This window comes from Heterodontus francisci, chromosome 7 (assembly GCF_036365525.1).
Source record: "Heterodontus francisci isolate sHetFra1 chromosome 7, sHetFra1.hap1, whole genome shotgun sequence".
NCBI classification, from domain to species: Eukaryota; Metazoa; Chordata; class Chondrichthyes; order Heterodontiformes; family Heterodontidae; genus Heterodontus; species Heterodontus francisci.
The window spans coordinates 96735609-96752996 of NC_090377.1; the positions used below are offsets into that span (position 1 = coordinate 96735609).

A 17388-nucleotide genomic window follows, 5' to 3' on the forward strand; every position below is an offset into this window, starting at 1 on the left:
TAGTGGAGAGGTCAATTACCAGGGGGCACAGATTTAAGGTGATAGGTAGAAGGATTAGAGGAGACGTGAGGAAAAATCTTTTCACCCAAGAGGGTGGTGGGTGTCTGGAATTCACTGCCAGGAATGGTGGTGGAGACAGAAACCCTCAATTCTTTCAAAAAGGTACCTGGACATGCACCTGAAGTGCCGTGACTGGCAAGGCTATAGACCAGGTGCTGTAAGGTGGGATTAGATAGGACATGACGGGTTGAATGGCCTCCTTCTGTGCCGTAATTTTTCTATGGTTCAGCAAGGCTATGGTTACCCTCATCAACCCTCGGTTACCTCATCAAAAAACTCAATCAAGTTAGTTAATCACAACTTGCCTTTAACAAATCCATGTTGGCTTTCCTTAATTAAGCTTTACTTGTCTAAGTAAGTGTTAATTTTATCCTGGATTAGCGTTTCTAAAAGCTTTCCTCCCACCGAGGTTAAACTGAGTGGCCTGTAGGTGCTGGGTTTATCCTTATACCCTTTTTTAAACATGGGTGTAACATTTGCAATTCTCCAGTGCTCTGGCACCACCACTGTATCTAAGGAGGATCGGAAGATTATGGCCAGTGTTTCTGCAATTTCCACCCTTACTTTCTTCAGCATCCTTGGATGCATCCCATCAGGTCCTGGTGATTTATCAACTTTCAGTATATCCAGCCTTTCTAATACCTCCTCTATCAATTTTTAGCCCATGCAGTTTCTCAACTATCGCCCCTTTCACCATGACTTGAGCAGCATCTTCCTCCTTGGTAAAGACAGATGCAAAGTACTCATTTAGTACCTCAGCCATACCCGCTGTCTCCATGCATAGATCCCCTTTTTGGTCCCTAAATGGCCCTACCCATCCTCTTACTATTTACATGCATATAGAAGACTTTTGGATTCCCTTTTATATGTTAGCTGCTAGCCTCTTCTCCTACTCTCTTTGCCTTTCTGATTTCCTTTTTCACTTTCCCTCTCAACTTTTCATATTTTATAAATTAGATCATATGCCTCAACGTGTGTATGAATAACTTCTAAAAAGTCATGTTAAATGAATTTACAACAACCTATGCAGTGGAACAGCAATACTAATATACTATGGAATACAATAATACAGATTTAAACCAATAATTGGCAGCCTTTGCTGGGCTATTTTTTCCACAAGGACAGTGAAGGTGAAGAAAAATATCACAACACATCATCTGGGTCCCTAATGCATCCTCCAAATTACCAGTTATAGAGCCACAATGACAATTGGGAGCAGTTTTTCCGGTTTTCAGAGGATGGTACATGGGCAGCAGGAAAAGTAAATACAGAGTGGAAAATGCTCAAAATAGTTAGTACATAGTGTCATAGAGTTATACAGCACAGAAACAGGCCCTTCAGCCCACTGTGTCTGTGCCGGCTATCAAGCCGATCTATCCTAATCCCATTTTCCAGCACCTGGCCCGTAGCCTTGTATGCTATGGCGTTTAAATGCTCATCTAAATACTTCTTCAATGTTGTGAGGGGGTTCCTTCAGGCAGTGTGTTCCAGATTCCAACCACCCTCTGGGTGAAAGAATTTTTCCTCAAATCCCCTCTAAACCTCCTGCTCCTTACCTTAAATCTATGCCCCCTGGTTATTGACACCAGGGAAAACCTTTCTTCCTATCTACCCTATCTATGCCCCTCATAATTTTCTATACCTCAATCAGGTCCCCCCTCAGCCTTCTCTGCTCTAAGGAAAACAACCCAAGCTTATCCAGTCTTCTTCATAGCTGAAACGCTCCAGCCCAGGCAACATCCTGGTTAATCTCCTCTGCACCCTCTCCAGTGCAATCACATCCTTCCTATAGTGTGGCGACCAGAACTGTCCAGTTGTGGCCTAACTAGCGTTTTATACAGCTCCATCATAACCTCCCTGCTCTTATATTCTATGCCTCGGCTAATAAAGGCAAGTATCCCATATGCCTTCCTAACCATCTTACCTACCTGTGCTGCTGCCTTCAGTGATCTATGGACAAGTACACCAAGGTCCCTCTGACACTCTGTACTTCCTATGGTCCTACCATCCATTCGATATTCCCTTGCCTGGTTAGTCCTCCCAAAATGCATCACCTCACACTTATCAGGATTAAATTCCATTTGCCACTGCTCTGCCCATCTTACCAGCCCATCTAGATCATCCTGTAATCTAAGGCTTTCCTCCTCACTACTTACGACGTCACCAAATTTTGTGTCATCTGCGAGCTTACTGATCATATGTCCTATATTCACGTTTAAATCATTAATGTACACTACAAGCAGCAAGGGTCCCAGCACCGATCCCTGCGGTACACCACTGGTCACAGGCGTCCAATCACAAAAACAACCCTCAACCGTCACTCTCTGCCTCCTGCCACTAATCCTATTTTGGTTCCAATTTGCCAAATTGCCCTGGGTTCCATGGGCTTCTACCTTCTTGACCAATCTCCCATGCAGGACTTTATCAAAAACCTTAACGAAGTCCATGTAGACTACATCAACTGCTTTACCCTCATCTACACACCTAGTCACCTCCTCGAAAAATTCAATCAAATTTGTTAGACATGATCTCCCCCTGACAAAGCCATGCTTACTATCCTTGATTAATCCCAGCCTCTCCAAGTGGAGATTAATACTGTCCCTCAGAATTTTTTTGAATAATTTCCCTACCACTGATGTAGGACTCACTGGCCTGTAATTACCTGGTTTATCCCTACTACCCATCTTGTATAATGGTACCACATTCGCTGTCGTCCAGTCCTCTGGGACTTCTCCTGTGGCCAGAGAGGTTTTGAAAATTTGTGTTCGAAACCCCTGCAATCCCCTCCCTTGTATCACATAGCAGCCTGGTGTACATCTTATCTGGGCCTGGGGAATTATCCACTTTTAAGCCTGCTAAAACCACTAATACCTGCTCCCTTTCAATGCTAATTTGTTCAAGTATATCACAATCCCCCTCCCTGATCTCTACACCTACATCGTCCTTCTCCATAGTGAACACAAATGAAAAGTAATCATTTAAAACCTCACCTGCGTCCTCCGGCTCCACACGCAGATTGCCACTTTGGGCCTTAGTGGGCCCTATTCTTTCCCTGGTCATCCTCTTGCCTTTAATATACTTATAAGACACCTTGGAAATTTCCTTCATCTTGCCCACCAGTGTTTTTTCATGCCCCCTCTTTCCTCTCCTAATTTCTTTTTTTTTTTAACTACCCCCCTACACTTTCTATACTCCTCTACGGCCTCCTTTTTATCCTTATCCAATCCTCTATGTCCCTTGACACCCAGGGTTCCCTGGACTTATTAGTCCTACCCTTCACCTTTACGGGAACATGATGGCCCTGAACTCTCACTATTTCATTTTTGAATGACTCCCCTGGTCTGATGTAGACTTTCCTACAAGTAGCTGCTCCCAGTCCAATTTGGCCAGATCCTGTTCTATCTTAGTGAAATCTGCCACCCTCCAATTCAGTACCTTTATTTCCAGTCCACCTTTGTCCTTTTCCATTACCATCTTAAATCTTACAGAGTTATGGTCACTATCCCCAAAATGCTCCCCCACTGACACTTCTAGCACTTGTCTGGCTTCATTCCCTGAGATTAGGTCCAGTACCGCCCCTTCTCTTGTAGGACTTTCTACGTGCTGGCTCAAAAAGCTCTCCTGGATGCACTTTAAGAATTCCACCCCCTTTGAGCCTTTTGCACTAAGACTATCGCAGTTAATATTGGGGAAGTTGAAATCCCCTACTATTGTTACCCTATTATTTTTACACCTCTCTGAGATTTGCCTACATATCTGCTCCTCTATCTCTCCCCGATTGTTTGGAGGCCTGTAGTACACTCCCAGCAAAGCGATTGCCCCCTTTTTGTTTTTAATTTCTACCCATATGGCCTCATTTGAGGAACCTAAGATATCATCCCTCCTTACTCCAGTAATTGACTACTTGATCAATAATGCAATGCCACCTCCTCTTTCACACACACCCCCTGTCACGCCTGAACATTCTATACCCAGGAATATTAAGCTGCCAGTCCTGCCCTTCTCTCAACCATGTCTGTGATAGCAATAATATCATATTCCCAAGTGTTAATCAATGTGCTCAATCACCTGCCTTACTTTCAAGACTCCATGCGTTAAAATAGATGCAATCTCGCCTTGCATTATTTGCTTGTGCCTTAACAGGTCTATATTTGCTCTGCCTTCCAGACTGACTTAGTTTCTCTTCTATATTTGGCTGTGCATCACCCCCTACTGTACCTCCACTCTGTATCCCATCCCCCTGCCAAATTAGCTTAAACCTCCCGCAACAGCACTAGCAAACCTCCCTGCAAGGATGTTGGTTCCGTTCCGGTTCAGGTGCAACCTGTCTGACTTGTACAGGTCCCACCTTTAACAGAAACAGACCCAGTGATCCAGGAAACTAAAGCCCTCCCTCCTGCACCATCTCTTCAGCCACGCATTCCTCTGCTCTATCCTCCTATTTCTATACTCACTAGCACGTGGCACCAGGAGTAATCCAGAGATTATAACCTTTGAGGTCCTGCTTTTTAAATCTGCTACCTAGCTCCCAAAATTCTTGTTGCAGGACCTCATCCCTCCTTCTAACTATGTCGTTGGTACGAATGTGAACCACGACCTCCGACTGTTCACCCTCCCCCTTCAGAATGTCCTGCAGCCGCTCCATGACATCCTTGACCCTGGAACCAGGGAGGCCACATACCATCCTGGGAGTTATGTTTGCAGCCATAGAAGTGCCTATCTGTACCCCTTACGATAGAATCCCGTATCACGATAGCTGTCCTACTCTTTTTCCTCCCCTTCTGTGCAGCTGAGCCACTGGTGGTGGTGACACAGACTTGGCTCTTGCCAACAAAGTTCTGCAAGATCACAATATCAATTTGGAAAAGCAAACCTATTTCCCTTATTTTAACTCTTACCTGGGAAACATAGGCTGGAATTTTACGCCACCCTAAGAAGCGGGATGGTGGCGGGGGATAATATAAAACGGAGCGAGAGGCTCCGGGAGGCTTTCCCGACCCGCTCCTGCCTCTGCTGCCCTTTACGTAGGGCGGGATGGGGGGGTTGGGGTGGGTGCGAAAAATGGCCTGCCTGCCCCAGGCCAATCAAGGTCCTTAAGTGGCCACTTAATGGCCTTCGCCCGCTTCCATGCAGATTTTACATGTGGCAAGCGGGCGTCCTGGAGCTGGGAAAAGCCGCCTGGGAAAACCAAGTGGCTGATGACTGTCCTGGGGGGGGGGCCTTGCTCATCGGGCACCTGATGGAGGGTTCAACCCCACTAGCCTAACCACCCCCAGCACCCAACATGCCTCCCTTCCCCCCAACCAACCATCCTTGCCTTGCTGGGGCCCGACCGATTAACCTCAACGAGGCAACCAAACCTTACCTCTCCTCCCGGCTCCCAGACATCATCTCTGCATGCTGGACTGCAGTCTATGCAGTGGCCTCTACTCCCAGTGGCGCTGCTGGGACTAAGAGACGCTGGCCCGCTGATTGCCCAGCAGCTCAATGAGGTGGACTTTCTCCCTCAAGTGGGTGGAAGGTCCGCCTTGGAACAATTAAAGCCTGGGGACTCGTAAAATACGGAAAGGATCCCCAGGGGAGGCGGAAGCGGGTTCACCACCGACTTTTACATCAGAGGCCAGCTCCCATCCACCCACTGTAAAATTCCAGCCATAGAATCTAATTCTCAACAATAATCAAATGTTTTTGCCTCCACTACTTCAAAGTCCATTCCAAGCAACAAATCACTACATTGGCTTTGCACCATATATATATTAAAAGAACACTCATATCCTGGAGGGCAAAAGCAAGTTTAGCTCCTCCTTAAAGACAGAAAATCGGAAAGTCAGTTCTTGCAAAAAGCAAAATTAAAAGCCACAATGACTGACTGACCAACAGGATTGGCACAAATAGAAGTAGCGATCATAGAAAAGGATCAATCTGAACACAAACTGGCTCTTGGAAGTGACTTTGATAGAAGACCATATTAACGAATTGTACCATAATGTTCTTTTATAAGCAATGCTTAAGTATCTGTTTAAGAACAGGTTTGAAAGGTGCAACAATAAGGATAAATACAGAGAGTCAAATAATCTGGAATACAATGAATCCTATTACACTGGGGCCACAGAAATGTAATTTGTGGAATGTGAAGTGATCAGTTTTGAATAACATGGATTATATTGTCAGACTGAAATTCTAGAGTTTTGCTAGTTAACGCACGGAGCTAGGGAAGAAAATAATTCACTTGGAAGTTTTATCACAGTCAGTCCCCTCTTAAGATTAAATGTTCTGGATAGAATTCACTATGAAGACTGTATAAGGTACCAAATGGCCTTTTCTAGTTCTTACTTTGCTACATGCCAAGTGAAGAGCTGTATTCTTGTTGGTGTCTTTTAAAGTTAAGTCAGCCTTTGCACTGTTTACCAAGATCTCTGAAATGGAAAAATGGTGAAAAAAACACTGGTTATAAAAGTATGGATAAAACTCCAATTGCAGCACAGACATCACATTAAAAATTCAAGCTATCAAAATTCAGTGGAACTGGTGATTTGAGAGATGGATAGAAACCTGCATGCCCTTTACTTTTTTGGTTTCAGTGTCCACCAAGCATTTGTCACATTATTAACAATAATAGGGACCAATGTTAACAACATGTTTTGTTTGGTAGGTGCCCCTCTAATTCTTTGGTCCACTTTAACTGAACAGTACAAGACTCTCAATATGGATATTTTCTGTGCGTGTTTTTTTTAAAGTAAATTTAAAGAGGCATACTTACCACACATAGCATTTGCAATGGCATTTTCCGTCAACAGAAATTGCTAGATTTCCTGTTTATAAATAACATTTCTAAAATGTCTGGTTCTCTTTTTTATGTTTTAGTTTTCAGTTTTTTTCAAATATCTACAAATTTGGTTCTTCCTTCATCTTATAATAACTATCGTTTTGTTCTGCTATTCCAATTTGCCAGCAAGTCCACAGGATGCTTGGAGTTGATATTAGATGTTTAACAGCAAGTTTAGCTGATCAAGAGTGGAGTTGACTGAACATAGGGATTTAACATGGTATTTGACTTTCACCAATAAGAATCTAGCCACACTAGAATTCTGATTGCAAGTGTCAAATTTAAAATTAAATAGTTTGAATTTATAAAATATAATTTAAAAATTTTGCAGATAAGCCACTTGCCTCGAGTTTTCATATTGTGTTCCCTCCTCAATTATCAATGTATTTTGTGCAGCAATGAGAATTTTCAAGTACCTTGCAATGCAATTACTTAAAAAAAAAATTATATTCATTGTATTGCTTCTCTTTTGGAATAGACAGTCTAAATGCAAGAAAATCAAAAATTTAAGACACTGTTATATATGAGCTAACACTTCACAGCAATCTGCTGCGACTTAAAGCTCTCAAATAGTACATCAGATCACCATCACTGGAAATTTACGATGGAAGATCAGCAACCTGAAATGTTGGGCTGAATTTTAACTCTTGGACCTGCTTGCAGTGGGGACGTCAGCAGAAGGTCAGGAATCCGAATGCTGGTGGAGTGGCTCTTTCCATGGCTCTTTAACTGAGCCATGGTATTACCATCTCACTTCCAGAGATCCTGACCAATCAGAATGTGTGGGTGTGATCAAGATCTGCACTTGACTGTTCAAGCTTCAGTATTTAAGGGGATCCTGGCAAGGGACAGAATGGAAGCATTCTACAACTGGCAACTGAGAGACAACATCTGGAGTGATGGAGTCTCAGGATGGAAGGCTGCACCCCCGTTCTCTGAAACATCCCCGGAGATCATGCTGTGGCCTATAAGGGTATGCAGAGAAATTTTGTTCCAGCAGACTGAAAGAGGAAGCTTGGCTCTGAAAGCAATTAGGTGTGGCTCAGGTGGTGGGCAGCAGCAGTGTGGTCCCTCACTCATGAATAAAGTGCTGCAACAGTTTAATGACCTCAAAAGGGAAGGAAAGGTGAGTGGCATGCCACATTCAAGTGTTCACTCTGACTTCCCCAGCCTTATTCTGCACATCACTCCTCAGACCAACACACCTTGCATTCCTCTCTCTCAGGCACATCCTCACCTCCTTTTCTCATCAGCCACTGACAGCCACCTTCATCTTGACACTTTCTCACATCCAGCCCTCACAGTCACCCTCCACAAATGTTGTCATTCCATTCTCTCAACACATTTCATTTCTCACACCCATAACTCTTTTCTTTATCTACTTGCAGAAAAGATGCAGAACACCAGGGAGAGGCAGAGAATTGGGGTTGCCCTCCAGTCATAGCCACCGTGACAGCAGTGGAGGACATAACACTGGAGATAAGCAAAGTCTTGGAATGCATGGCCATTTGCGATGGACAGATGAGGGACATCACAGCCACACGGCGTACCAGAGTCACTCGCTTTGACTTGATGCCAGCCGCCCACTGAAATACACTTTTATCTTGTCAGTTCGAATTCATGTATTTCTTCTCCCCAAACACCTGCAAGCATTCCTCTGGAGCTGGTGTTGGAGGAGGAAGACGCCTTAAAGGAGGTTGTGTACTCTGTGGAAGCACCGTCACATGACTGATGCGTACCCTCCACCAACTCAAATACACACACCTTGGTAGGACCTCCAAGACAAGTAGTAGGGTTGTCACATGGTAAGCCACACATCAGAAGTGAGCAGGAGCAGCAGGGGAGAGTCCCCATCGGAGGGCGCAGGGCACGACAAGCACTGCTCAGCAGGACACAGATGCTCATCCTTGGTGGTCATCAACAAAGAGGACTATTCTGGAGCAACAGCAGACACTATATGAGGTTCTGTTAGCATTTCCAGAGAGAGAGATTGCAGGAGTCCATCTCCACCATGAATACCACGATGTCTAAAGTATTTGTGCTGAAGTGATGACCTGCATGGAGCATCAGACGTGGTAGGTAACCGGGTGCATGCTAGCCCTGACCAATGGCCTGCACACACTGTCTGCCACTTTAAATATCATGCAGCAAAGCCTCACCTTGGCCATTAAGCGCCTGACTGAAGTGCTCTTCAGCTCTTGGCTGGCAGGAAAATGCAGGTGGTCAGTGAGAGGGAAGATGGAGAAATGGCACATGGAAGAGTCAAAGTCATACAGCACAGAAACAGGCCCTTCAGCCCACAGTGTCATAGAAACATAGAAAAGAGGAGCAGGAGTAGGCCATTCGGCCCTTCGAGCCTGCACCGCCATTCAATACGATCATGGCTGATCATCCAAACTCAGTACTCTGTTCCCGCTTTCTCCCCATATCCCTTGATTCCTTTAGCCCCAAGAACTTTTTCTAACTCTTGCTTGAATATATTTAATGATTTGGCCTCAACTGCTTTCTGTGGTAGAAAATTCCACAGGTTCACCACTCTCTGGGTGAAGAAATCCCTCCTCATCTCAGTCCTAAATGGCTTACCCCTTATCCTTAGATTGTGACCCCTTGTCCTGGACTGCCCCGCCATCGGGAACATTCTTCCTGCATCTAGTCTGTCCAGTCCTGTTAGAATTTAGTAGGTTTCTATGAGATCCCCTCTATGAGATGCTGGCCATCAAGCCTATCTATTCTAATCTCATTTTCCAGCACTTAGCCCGTAGCCTTATATGCCATGGCGTTTCAAGTGCTCATCTAAATACTTCTTAAATGTTGTGAGGGTTCCTGCCTCTACCATCCCTTCAGGCAGTTTTCCAGATTCCAACCACCCTCTGGGTGAAAATTTTTTCCTCAAATCCTCTCTAAACCTCTCGCCCCTTACCTTACATCTATGTCCGCTAGTTATTGACACCTCGGCTAAGGGAAAACCTTTCTTCCTATCTACCCTATCTATGCCCCCCATAATTTTGTATACCTCAATCAGGTCCCCCCTCAGCCTTCTCTGCTCTAAGGAAAACAACCCTAGACTATCCAATCTCTCTTCATAGCTGAAATGCTCCAGCTCAGGCAACATCCTGGTTAATCTCCTCTGCACCCTCTCCAGTGCAATCACATCCTTTCTATAGTGTGGCGACCAGAACTGTAGACAGTACTCCAACTGTGGCCTAACTAGCATTTTGTACAGCTCCATCATAACCTGCCTGCTCTTATATGCTATGCCTTGGCTAATAAAGGTATCCCATATGCCTTCCTAACCATCTTACCTACCTGTGCTGCTGCCTTCAGTGACCTATGGACAAGTACACCAAGGTCCCTCTGACACACTGTACTTCCTATTGTCCTACCATCCATTGTATATGGGAACTCCGCTCAAAGCACACCCACTCTTTCCCACCCCTCCCCTCTTACCCGCGTCCTTCAGTCAGAGTTCCACATACCACTTCCTGTCCCGATGGTAGAGTCAGCCCCTATATAGGTGCAGGCAGGGCAGTCTTTGTGAGGCCCTCAGGGGCCCCTAAACCCAGAGGACGTTGGCCACGAGCAACTGAGCAGTCACAACAGGGGTAAGAGCAGTGTTCCTCTAGCTCTGCTGAAGCTAAAGGGGTAGCGCCATATAGGAGTAATAGGAACAAGAGGAGAAAGCCTTGCGCAAAATGGGGTATGAAGACGAGCAATGGGCGTCAGAGAGGGATGGATTGTTGACTGTGGAGCTGCTTTGTGCTGGGGCTTGGCACAGTAGGGTTCAGAACTGGTGTACCAGATGGCTACACTGCCTCTGTTCAGCTGAAGCATACCTTAAATGAGTCTGTCTTGTGCATCCCTAGCAGCTAAGTTTACTGCTGCACATCAGGCTACTCCCATTGCTCCTCCTCTGAAGATGCAGATCAGTTCTCACCTTCCTTCTCCTGTAGCTCTAGTCCTTTCTGTTGCGCTACGTTGTGCAAGGCACAGCAGACCACTATCATTCTGAACACCCTTGCTGAGGCATACTGAACAATGCTCCCAGATCTGTCCAGGCACCTGAATCGCATCTTCAACAACCCAATGGTTTGCTCCATGACCGCTCATGGCTCCAGCTATACCCTTTCTCTGTAACAGCAGGAGGGCTCCTCACAGGTGCTATCAGCCACATCCACAGAGGGTAGCCCTCATCTCCAAGGAGTGATCCACTGACTCTGCTTGGAGGTGCCAAGATCTATGGCAGATTTGACCGGTGCACAATGAAGGCATAATGGCAGCCTCCTGGGTATCATGTGCAGACATGCATAATAATCTTGGAGTGGTTACATACCAGCTTAACATTAATGGAGTGGAATTCCTCTCGATTGATGAATACTGCTGGTTGATCTGAGGGTGCCTTGATGGTCACATTTGTGCAGTCTATGACTCCCTATACCTGTGTGAATCCAGCCAGAGCAGCAAATCAGAGGGTCCACTCATTCTAACTGACCTCACAGGAGCGAAGCGGACGCAAGTGGCAGCGTCAGCAAATATGGCATTGGTCACCTGGGAGATGCACTTGTATGCAGCAGATTGAGAGATTCTGCAGATGTTACCAGCAGATCCCTGGAAAGAGCCAGAAGCAAAGAAATTCAGGGCTGCGGTGACCTTGACCAGTATGAGCAATGTGTGCCCAGATAGTCTACTTGAAAGGAGGTCTTGTTCCAGAAGGTTGCAAATGTTACCAACGTCCTGCCATTGTCTGTTACCAATGTCTGAGCCTCCTGAAGCACTGATGCTTAGCTATGTCCAGGAAGCTCATCCTCTGCCTCTATAACCTTGTGTGTTGGGTGTATTGCTGCCTGCAAGCTGGAGCACTGTGTTCATCCCCACTGTACTATGAAATGGCAGGTGGCTGTGGAGAAGGCTGCTTCTGATGGTGTTGCTGGAGTTGCAGAAGTGGCTTCCATGCTGTTGAGAAGGCTGACAGGTGGGAAGTGCAGATCAAAATCAAAAAAATCCAAGATAGCAGAAATGACATCCAAAATCTAGGAAATCCCCTCCAAAGCAGTGAAAGCACACTCTCAGAAGCAGTTTTGTGAGCAAAAGCCTTTCACTTAAGCAAAGAAGCAACTAATTCCAATCCCCGTTGTCCTCTCACATTTGTTCAACCTGGTGAGTTTCAGACAGCCTGGGAAATCCGTGCACTGGCAGTTAAAGCCAGAAATCAAAGTTAAAGACGTGGTCAATTGACTTTATCATATGTTAACTGCAGACCCGCCTGTCCCATCAGGGTTTCCTGCACACTAACATACGTGCACGAGATTATACGAGTCAATTGCAGAAGTCAGTGGGTTCCTGCTGGCTTCTTGACACGTCGTCATTTTTTGCTTCTTTAACCTCCCACACTCACTGACACCAGCTCAAGGTGGCAAGTTAAAATTCAGCCCATTAACTCTCTTTAGATGCTGCCTGGCCTGCTGAGTGTCGAGAATTTTCTACTTTTATTACTATAAATTTATTCTATGTTCTTTACATTTTTGCCCGCTCTGCAAGCTACACAGCGTTTCATATCCTCATTCAATGTCACTCCTCTAATCACTTCTCAATGTTCCATTTTTTTTCATTTTGGGAAACATTTTGCCTCCAATTTACAGCCCAGCTGAATTTGAGATCAAGTTCACAAATCTCCACTTAACCAACTTCAATGCAAATGGAATAATTAATCATTGAAGTAGTATCAATAGGGTAATAACAAGTAGCATTTTGAAAATGACAACACACCAGCATACTGGGAGCTACAACATACTTGTGTGAAATAAAGTCAGGAGTATCTTGAATAAATATTATACATTTTCCTAGAAATTCTGTCTTACCTATGGAGGGAGGGGAAAAGGTTAATACTAAACGAGAACAACTGACATTGAAAACAGAGTTCACTCCCACATCACGTGGGTTCTGACCCCACATGTAATGGCTTGGACAATGCGACATATTTATAGTCTTGACAATTCAAGGGCACTTTTGGGCAGAAATGCTTTTACAGAGGTAAACAATTTTATTTTCTGCTTTACCACTAAAACTGTTTTGGAAAGCAGAAAAAAGTCAAGATTACATACCTACAGCTCCACACTGTCCATTTTCGGCTGCCATCATTAATGGAGTTTTCCCTGACTTATCAACGGGATTCACTTGTGCGTTATGACTTAACAGTAACTGCAGACACTCCACATGGTCTGTAAAAGCAGCTGCATGAAGTGGGGTTCTAAAAATACAATCCCAGACCAAGTTATTTTCAACATGTATTGTCTTTTGTAATTTAATCACAAAAGTTCCAATGAACAAAATCAGTCAGAGCAACAGTGCCATTTAGACCATGTCTTGTCCAATCATATGTGCTAACCAGTTAATGTTTTGGACGCTGTCCATTTGCCTGGACTTGCGATTGAGAAATCAGCGCCATTTGTGGTTCACCCCTTAGCCTCTAATCAGTCTCCCACTCACAACTGTTCATTCCCCTTAAAGCTGGAGGAAGTTAGTACAGGGACTGGAATTCTTCTAATTTAAAGGCACACAATGTCAGGATCAACGACTCCATCTCAGCCAGATGCTATATAAAAATCCTTCCACTCTGTACCAACAAGATGCCTCAGCTCCAACCTTATTCAGAAGTAACCCTTACTGCATCAGTGTGATATTTTTTCTCACTTCCACCAACAGCCATCCTATGGCCTCTCTTAAGAGATCAATTTGTGCTAGTTTTATGTTGTGGGCCAATGTCCACAAGGAACTTGATTGAGACTCAAACTCATTCCACAAACAGCTCTTACAGCTTGCAGACAGAACAGATTTTTGTCTCATTAGACTGGACTGCATTTGAACCCAGGTCCAGAGGTATAAAACTAATGCCGCCATCCAGTTTCCCTCAACTCAAATACTTTTAAGCCATTTTCAGAGCTTTGGATATATGATTGGAAGCACCAGGGCACAGTTACAGTACAAATTAGAATTTGAAAAGCAACATTCAAAAAACATTCAATATCCTAAAACAAAAACATAACAGTTGAACAGCAACGCCATCCTTATTGCCAAGAATCAACACCATTCTTCTTGCCTTCCCTAATGTCCTTTAGGGAAGGAAATCTGCTGTCCTTACCTGGTCTGGCCGACATGTGACTCCAGACCCACAGCAATGTGGTTGACTCTTACATGCCCTCTGAAATAGCCCAGCAAGCCACTCAGTTGTATCTAACTGCTATGAAGTCAATAAAAAGGAATGAAACCAGACGGACCACCCGGCATCGACCTAGGCACCGGAAACGACAAGGGCAAACCCAGCCTCGTCGACCCTGCAAAGTCCTAACATCTGGGTGCTTGTGCCAACGTTGGGAGAGCTGTCCCACAGACTAGTCAAGCAACAGCCTGACCTAGTCATACTCACAGAATCATAACTTACAGACAATGTCCTAGACACCACCATCACCATCCCCGGGTATGTCCTGTCCCACCGGCAGGACAGACCCAACAGAGGTGGCAGCACAGTGGCATACAGTAGGGAGAGTGTTGGCCTGGGAGTCCTCAACATTGACTCCAGACCCCATGAAGTCTCATGGCATCAGGTCAAACATAGGCAAGGAAACCTTCAGCTGATTACCACCTACTGCCCTCCCTCAGCTGAGGAGTCAGTACTCCTCCATGTTGAACACCACTTGGAGGAAGCACTGAGGGTGGGGGACTTCAATGTCCATTACTAAGAGTGGCTCGGTAGCACCACTACTGACTGAGCTGGCCGAGTCCTAAAGGACATAACTGCTAGACTGGGTCTGCAGCAGGTGGTCAGGGAACCAACAAGAGGGAAAAACATACTTGACCTCGTCCTCACCAATCTGCCTGCTGCAGATGCATCTGTCCAAGACAGTATTGGTAGGAGTGACCACTGCACAGTCCTTGTGGAGACGAAGTCCCGCCTTCACATTGAGGATACTGTCCATTGTGTTGTGTGGCATTATCACCATGCTAAATGGGATAGATTTCGAACAGATCTAGCAATGCAAAACTGGGCATCCACGAGGCGCTGTGGGCCATCAGCAGCAGCAGAATTGTACTCAACCACAATCTGTAACGTCATGGCCCGGCATATCCCCCACTCTACCATGAGTCCAGGAGATCAACCCTGGTTCAATGAAGAGTGCAGGAGGGCATGCCAGGAACAGCACCAGGCATACCTCAAAATGAGGTGTCAACCTGGTGAAGCGACAACACAGGACTACTTGTGTGCCAAACTGCGTAAGCAGCATGCAATAGAAAGAGCTAAGCGATCCCATAACCAATGGATCAGATCTAAGCTCTGCAGTCCTGCCACATCCAGCCGTGAATGGTGGTGGACAATTAAACAACTAACTGGAGAAGGTGGTTCCACAAATATCCCCATCCTCAATGATGGGGGAGCCCAGCACATTAGTGTGAAAGACAAGGCTGAAGCATTTGCAACAATCTTCAGCCGGAAGTGCCGAGTTGATGATCCATCTTGGCCTCCTCCTGAAGTCTCCAGCAACACAGATGCCAGATTTCAGCCAATTCGATTCACCCCGTGTGATATCAAGAAACGACTGAAGGCACTGGATACTGCAAAGGCGATGGGCCCTGAAAATATTTCAGCAATAGTACTGAAGACCTGTGCTCCAGACTTGCCGCGCCCCTAGCCAAGCTGTTCCAGTGCAGCTATAACACTGGCATCTAACCAGTAATGTGGAAAATTGCCCGGGTATGTCCTGTACACAAAAAGCAGGACCAGTCCAACCAGGCCAATTACCGCCCCATCAGTCTACTCTCAACCATCAGTAAAGTGATGGAAGGTGTCATCAACAGTGCCATCAAGCAGCACTTGCTTAGCAATAACCTGCTCAGTGAAGCTCAGTTTGGGTTCCGCCAGGGCCACTCAGCTCCTGACCTCATCACAGCCTTGGTTCAAACATGGACAAAAGATCTGAACTCAAGAGGTGAGGTAAGAGTGACTGCACTTGATATCAAGTCAGCACTTGACCGAGTATGGCATCAAGCAGCCCTAGCAAAACTAGAGTCAATGGGATTCAGGGGGAAAGCTCTCTGCTGGTTAGAGTCCTACCTGACACAAACAAAGATGGTTCTGGTTGTTGGAGGTCAATCATCTGAGCTCCAGGACATCACTGCAGGAATTCCTCAGGGTAGTGTCCTCGGCCCAACCATCTTCAGCTGCTTCATCAATGACCTTCCTTCAATCATAAGGTCAGAAGTGGGGATGTTCGCTGATGATTGCACAATGTTCAGCACCATTCGTGACCCCTCAGATAATGAAGCAGTCAGTGTAGAAATGCAGCAAGACTTGGACAATATTCAGGCTTGGGTTGATAAGTGGCAAGTAACATTTGTGCCATACAAGTGCCAGGCAATGACCATCTCCAACAAGAGAGAAACTAACCATCTCCCCATGACATTCAATGGCATTACCATCGCTGAATCCCCCACTATCAATATCAATTGACCAGAAATTGAACTGGAGTAGCCATATAAATACCATGGCTACAAGAGCAGGTCAGAGGCTAGGAATCCGGCAGTGAGTAACTCATCTCCTGACTCCCCAAAGCCTGTCCACCATCTACAAGGCACAAGTCAGGAGTGTGATGGAATACTCTCCACTTGCCTGGATGGGTGCAGCTCCAACAACACTCAAGAAGCTCAACACCATCCAGGACAAAGCAGCCTGCTTGATTGGTACCCCATCTACCAACATTCACTTCCTCCACCACCGACGCACAGTGGCAGCAGTGTGTACCATCTACAAGATGCACTGCAGCAACGCACCAAGGCTCCTTGGACAGCACCTTCCAAACCCGCGACCTCTACCAACTAGAAGGACAAGCGCAGCAAATGCATGGGAACACAACCACCTGCAAGTTCCCCTCCAAGCCACACACCATCCTGACTTGGAACTATATTGCTGTTCCTTCACTGTCGCTGGATCAAAATCCTGGAACTCCCTTCCTAACAGCACTGTGGGTGTACCTACCCAACATGGACTGCAGCGGTTCAAGAAGGCAGCTCACCACCACCTTCTCAGGGGCAATTAGGGATGGGCAATAAATGCTGCCTAGCCAGCGACGCCCACGTCCCATGAATGAATAAAAAAAATATTCAAAACGGCACTTAAGCAATCTTAATTGTGAAGAGGCAAAAGTTGCAAGAGGTTTGGAAAATCCACAAAGTGAAGTTCCCTCTCTTTCCCACCAGTCCATAGTCTTTCTAACCCCAACTATTGAGATCATAAAAATATTCCAGAATAACTAAGGGGGATTAAGGTTCCAATTTGTGCAATGCAATATTTTAAGTCACATTTTTTGCACATCACAATAAATTTCAGTTTGATTTTAACGTCTCACAAAGAAAAATCAGTTTCATGTTTAATTTATGAATAGAACAAATGATTTTGAATGCTCAATTTAAAAAAAAATTTAGGATTGTTCAACTATAAATTCCATTTCTTATAC

General features: G+C 45.4%; 1 protein-coding gene across 9 annotated transcripts in view; it reads right to left on the bottom strand.

The window, feature by feature from the left end:
- The window catches only part of LOC137372162 (serine/threonine-protein phosphatase 6 regulatory ankyrin repeat subunit B-like), a 447200-nt gene that overhangs the window by 227418 nt on the left and 202394 nt on the right, over positions 1 to 17388 (bottom strand). For all 9 annotated transcript variants that reach the window (XM_068035683.1, XM_068035680.1, XM_068035682.1 and 6 more), the window contains 2 exons: positions 12985 to 13130; positions 6394 to 6476 (listed from right to left, as the gene is read on the bottom strand). In XM_068035683.1, coding sequence (XP_067891784.1) covers positions 6394 to 6476; positions 12985 to 13130 — 229 coding nt within the window. The remainder of the gene's footprint in view (positions 1 to 6393; positions 6477 to 12984; positions 13131 to 17388) is intronic.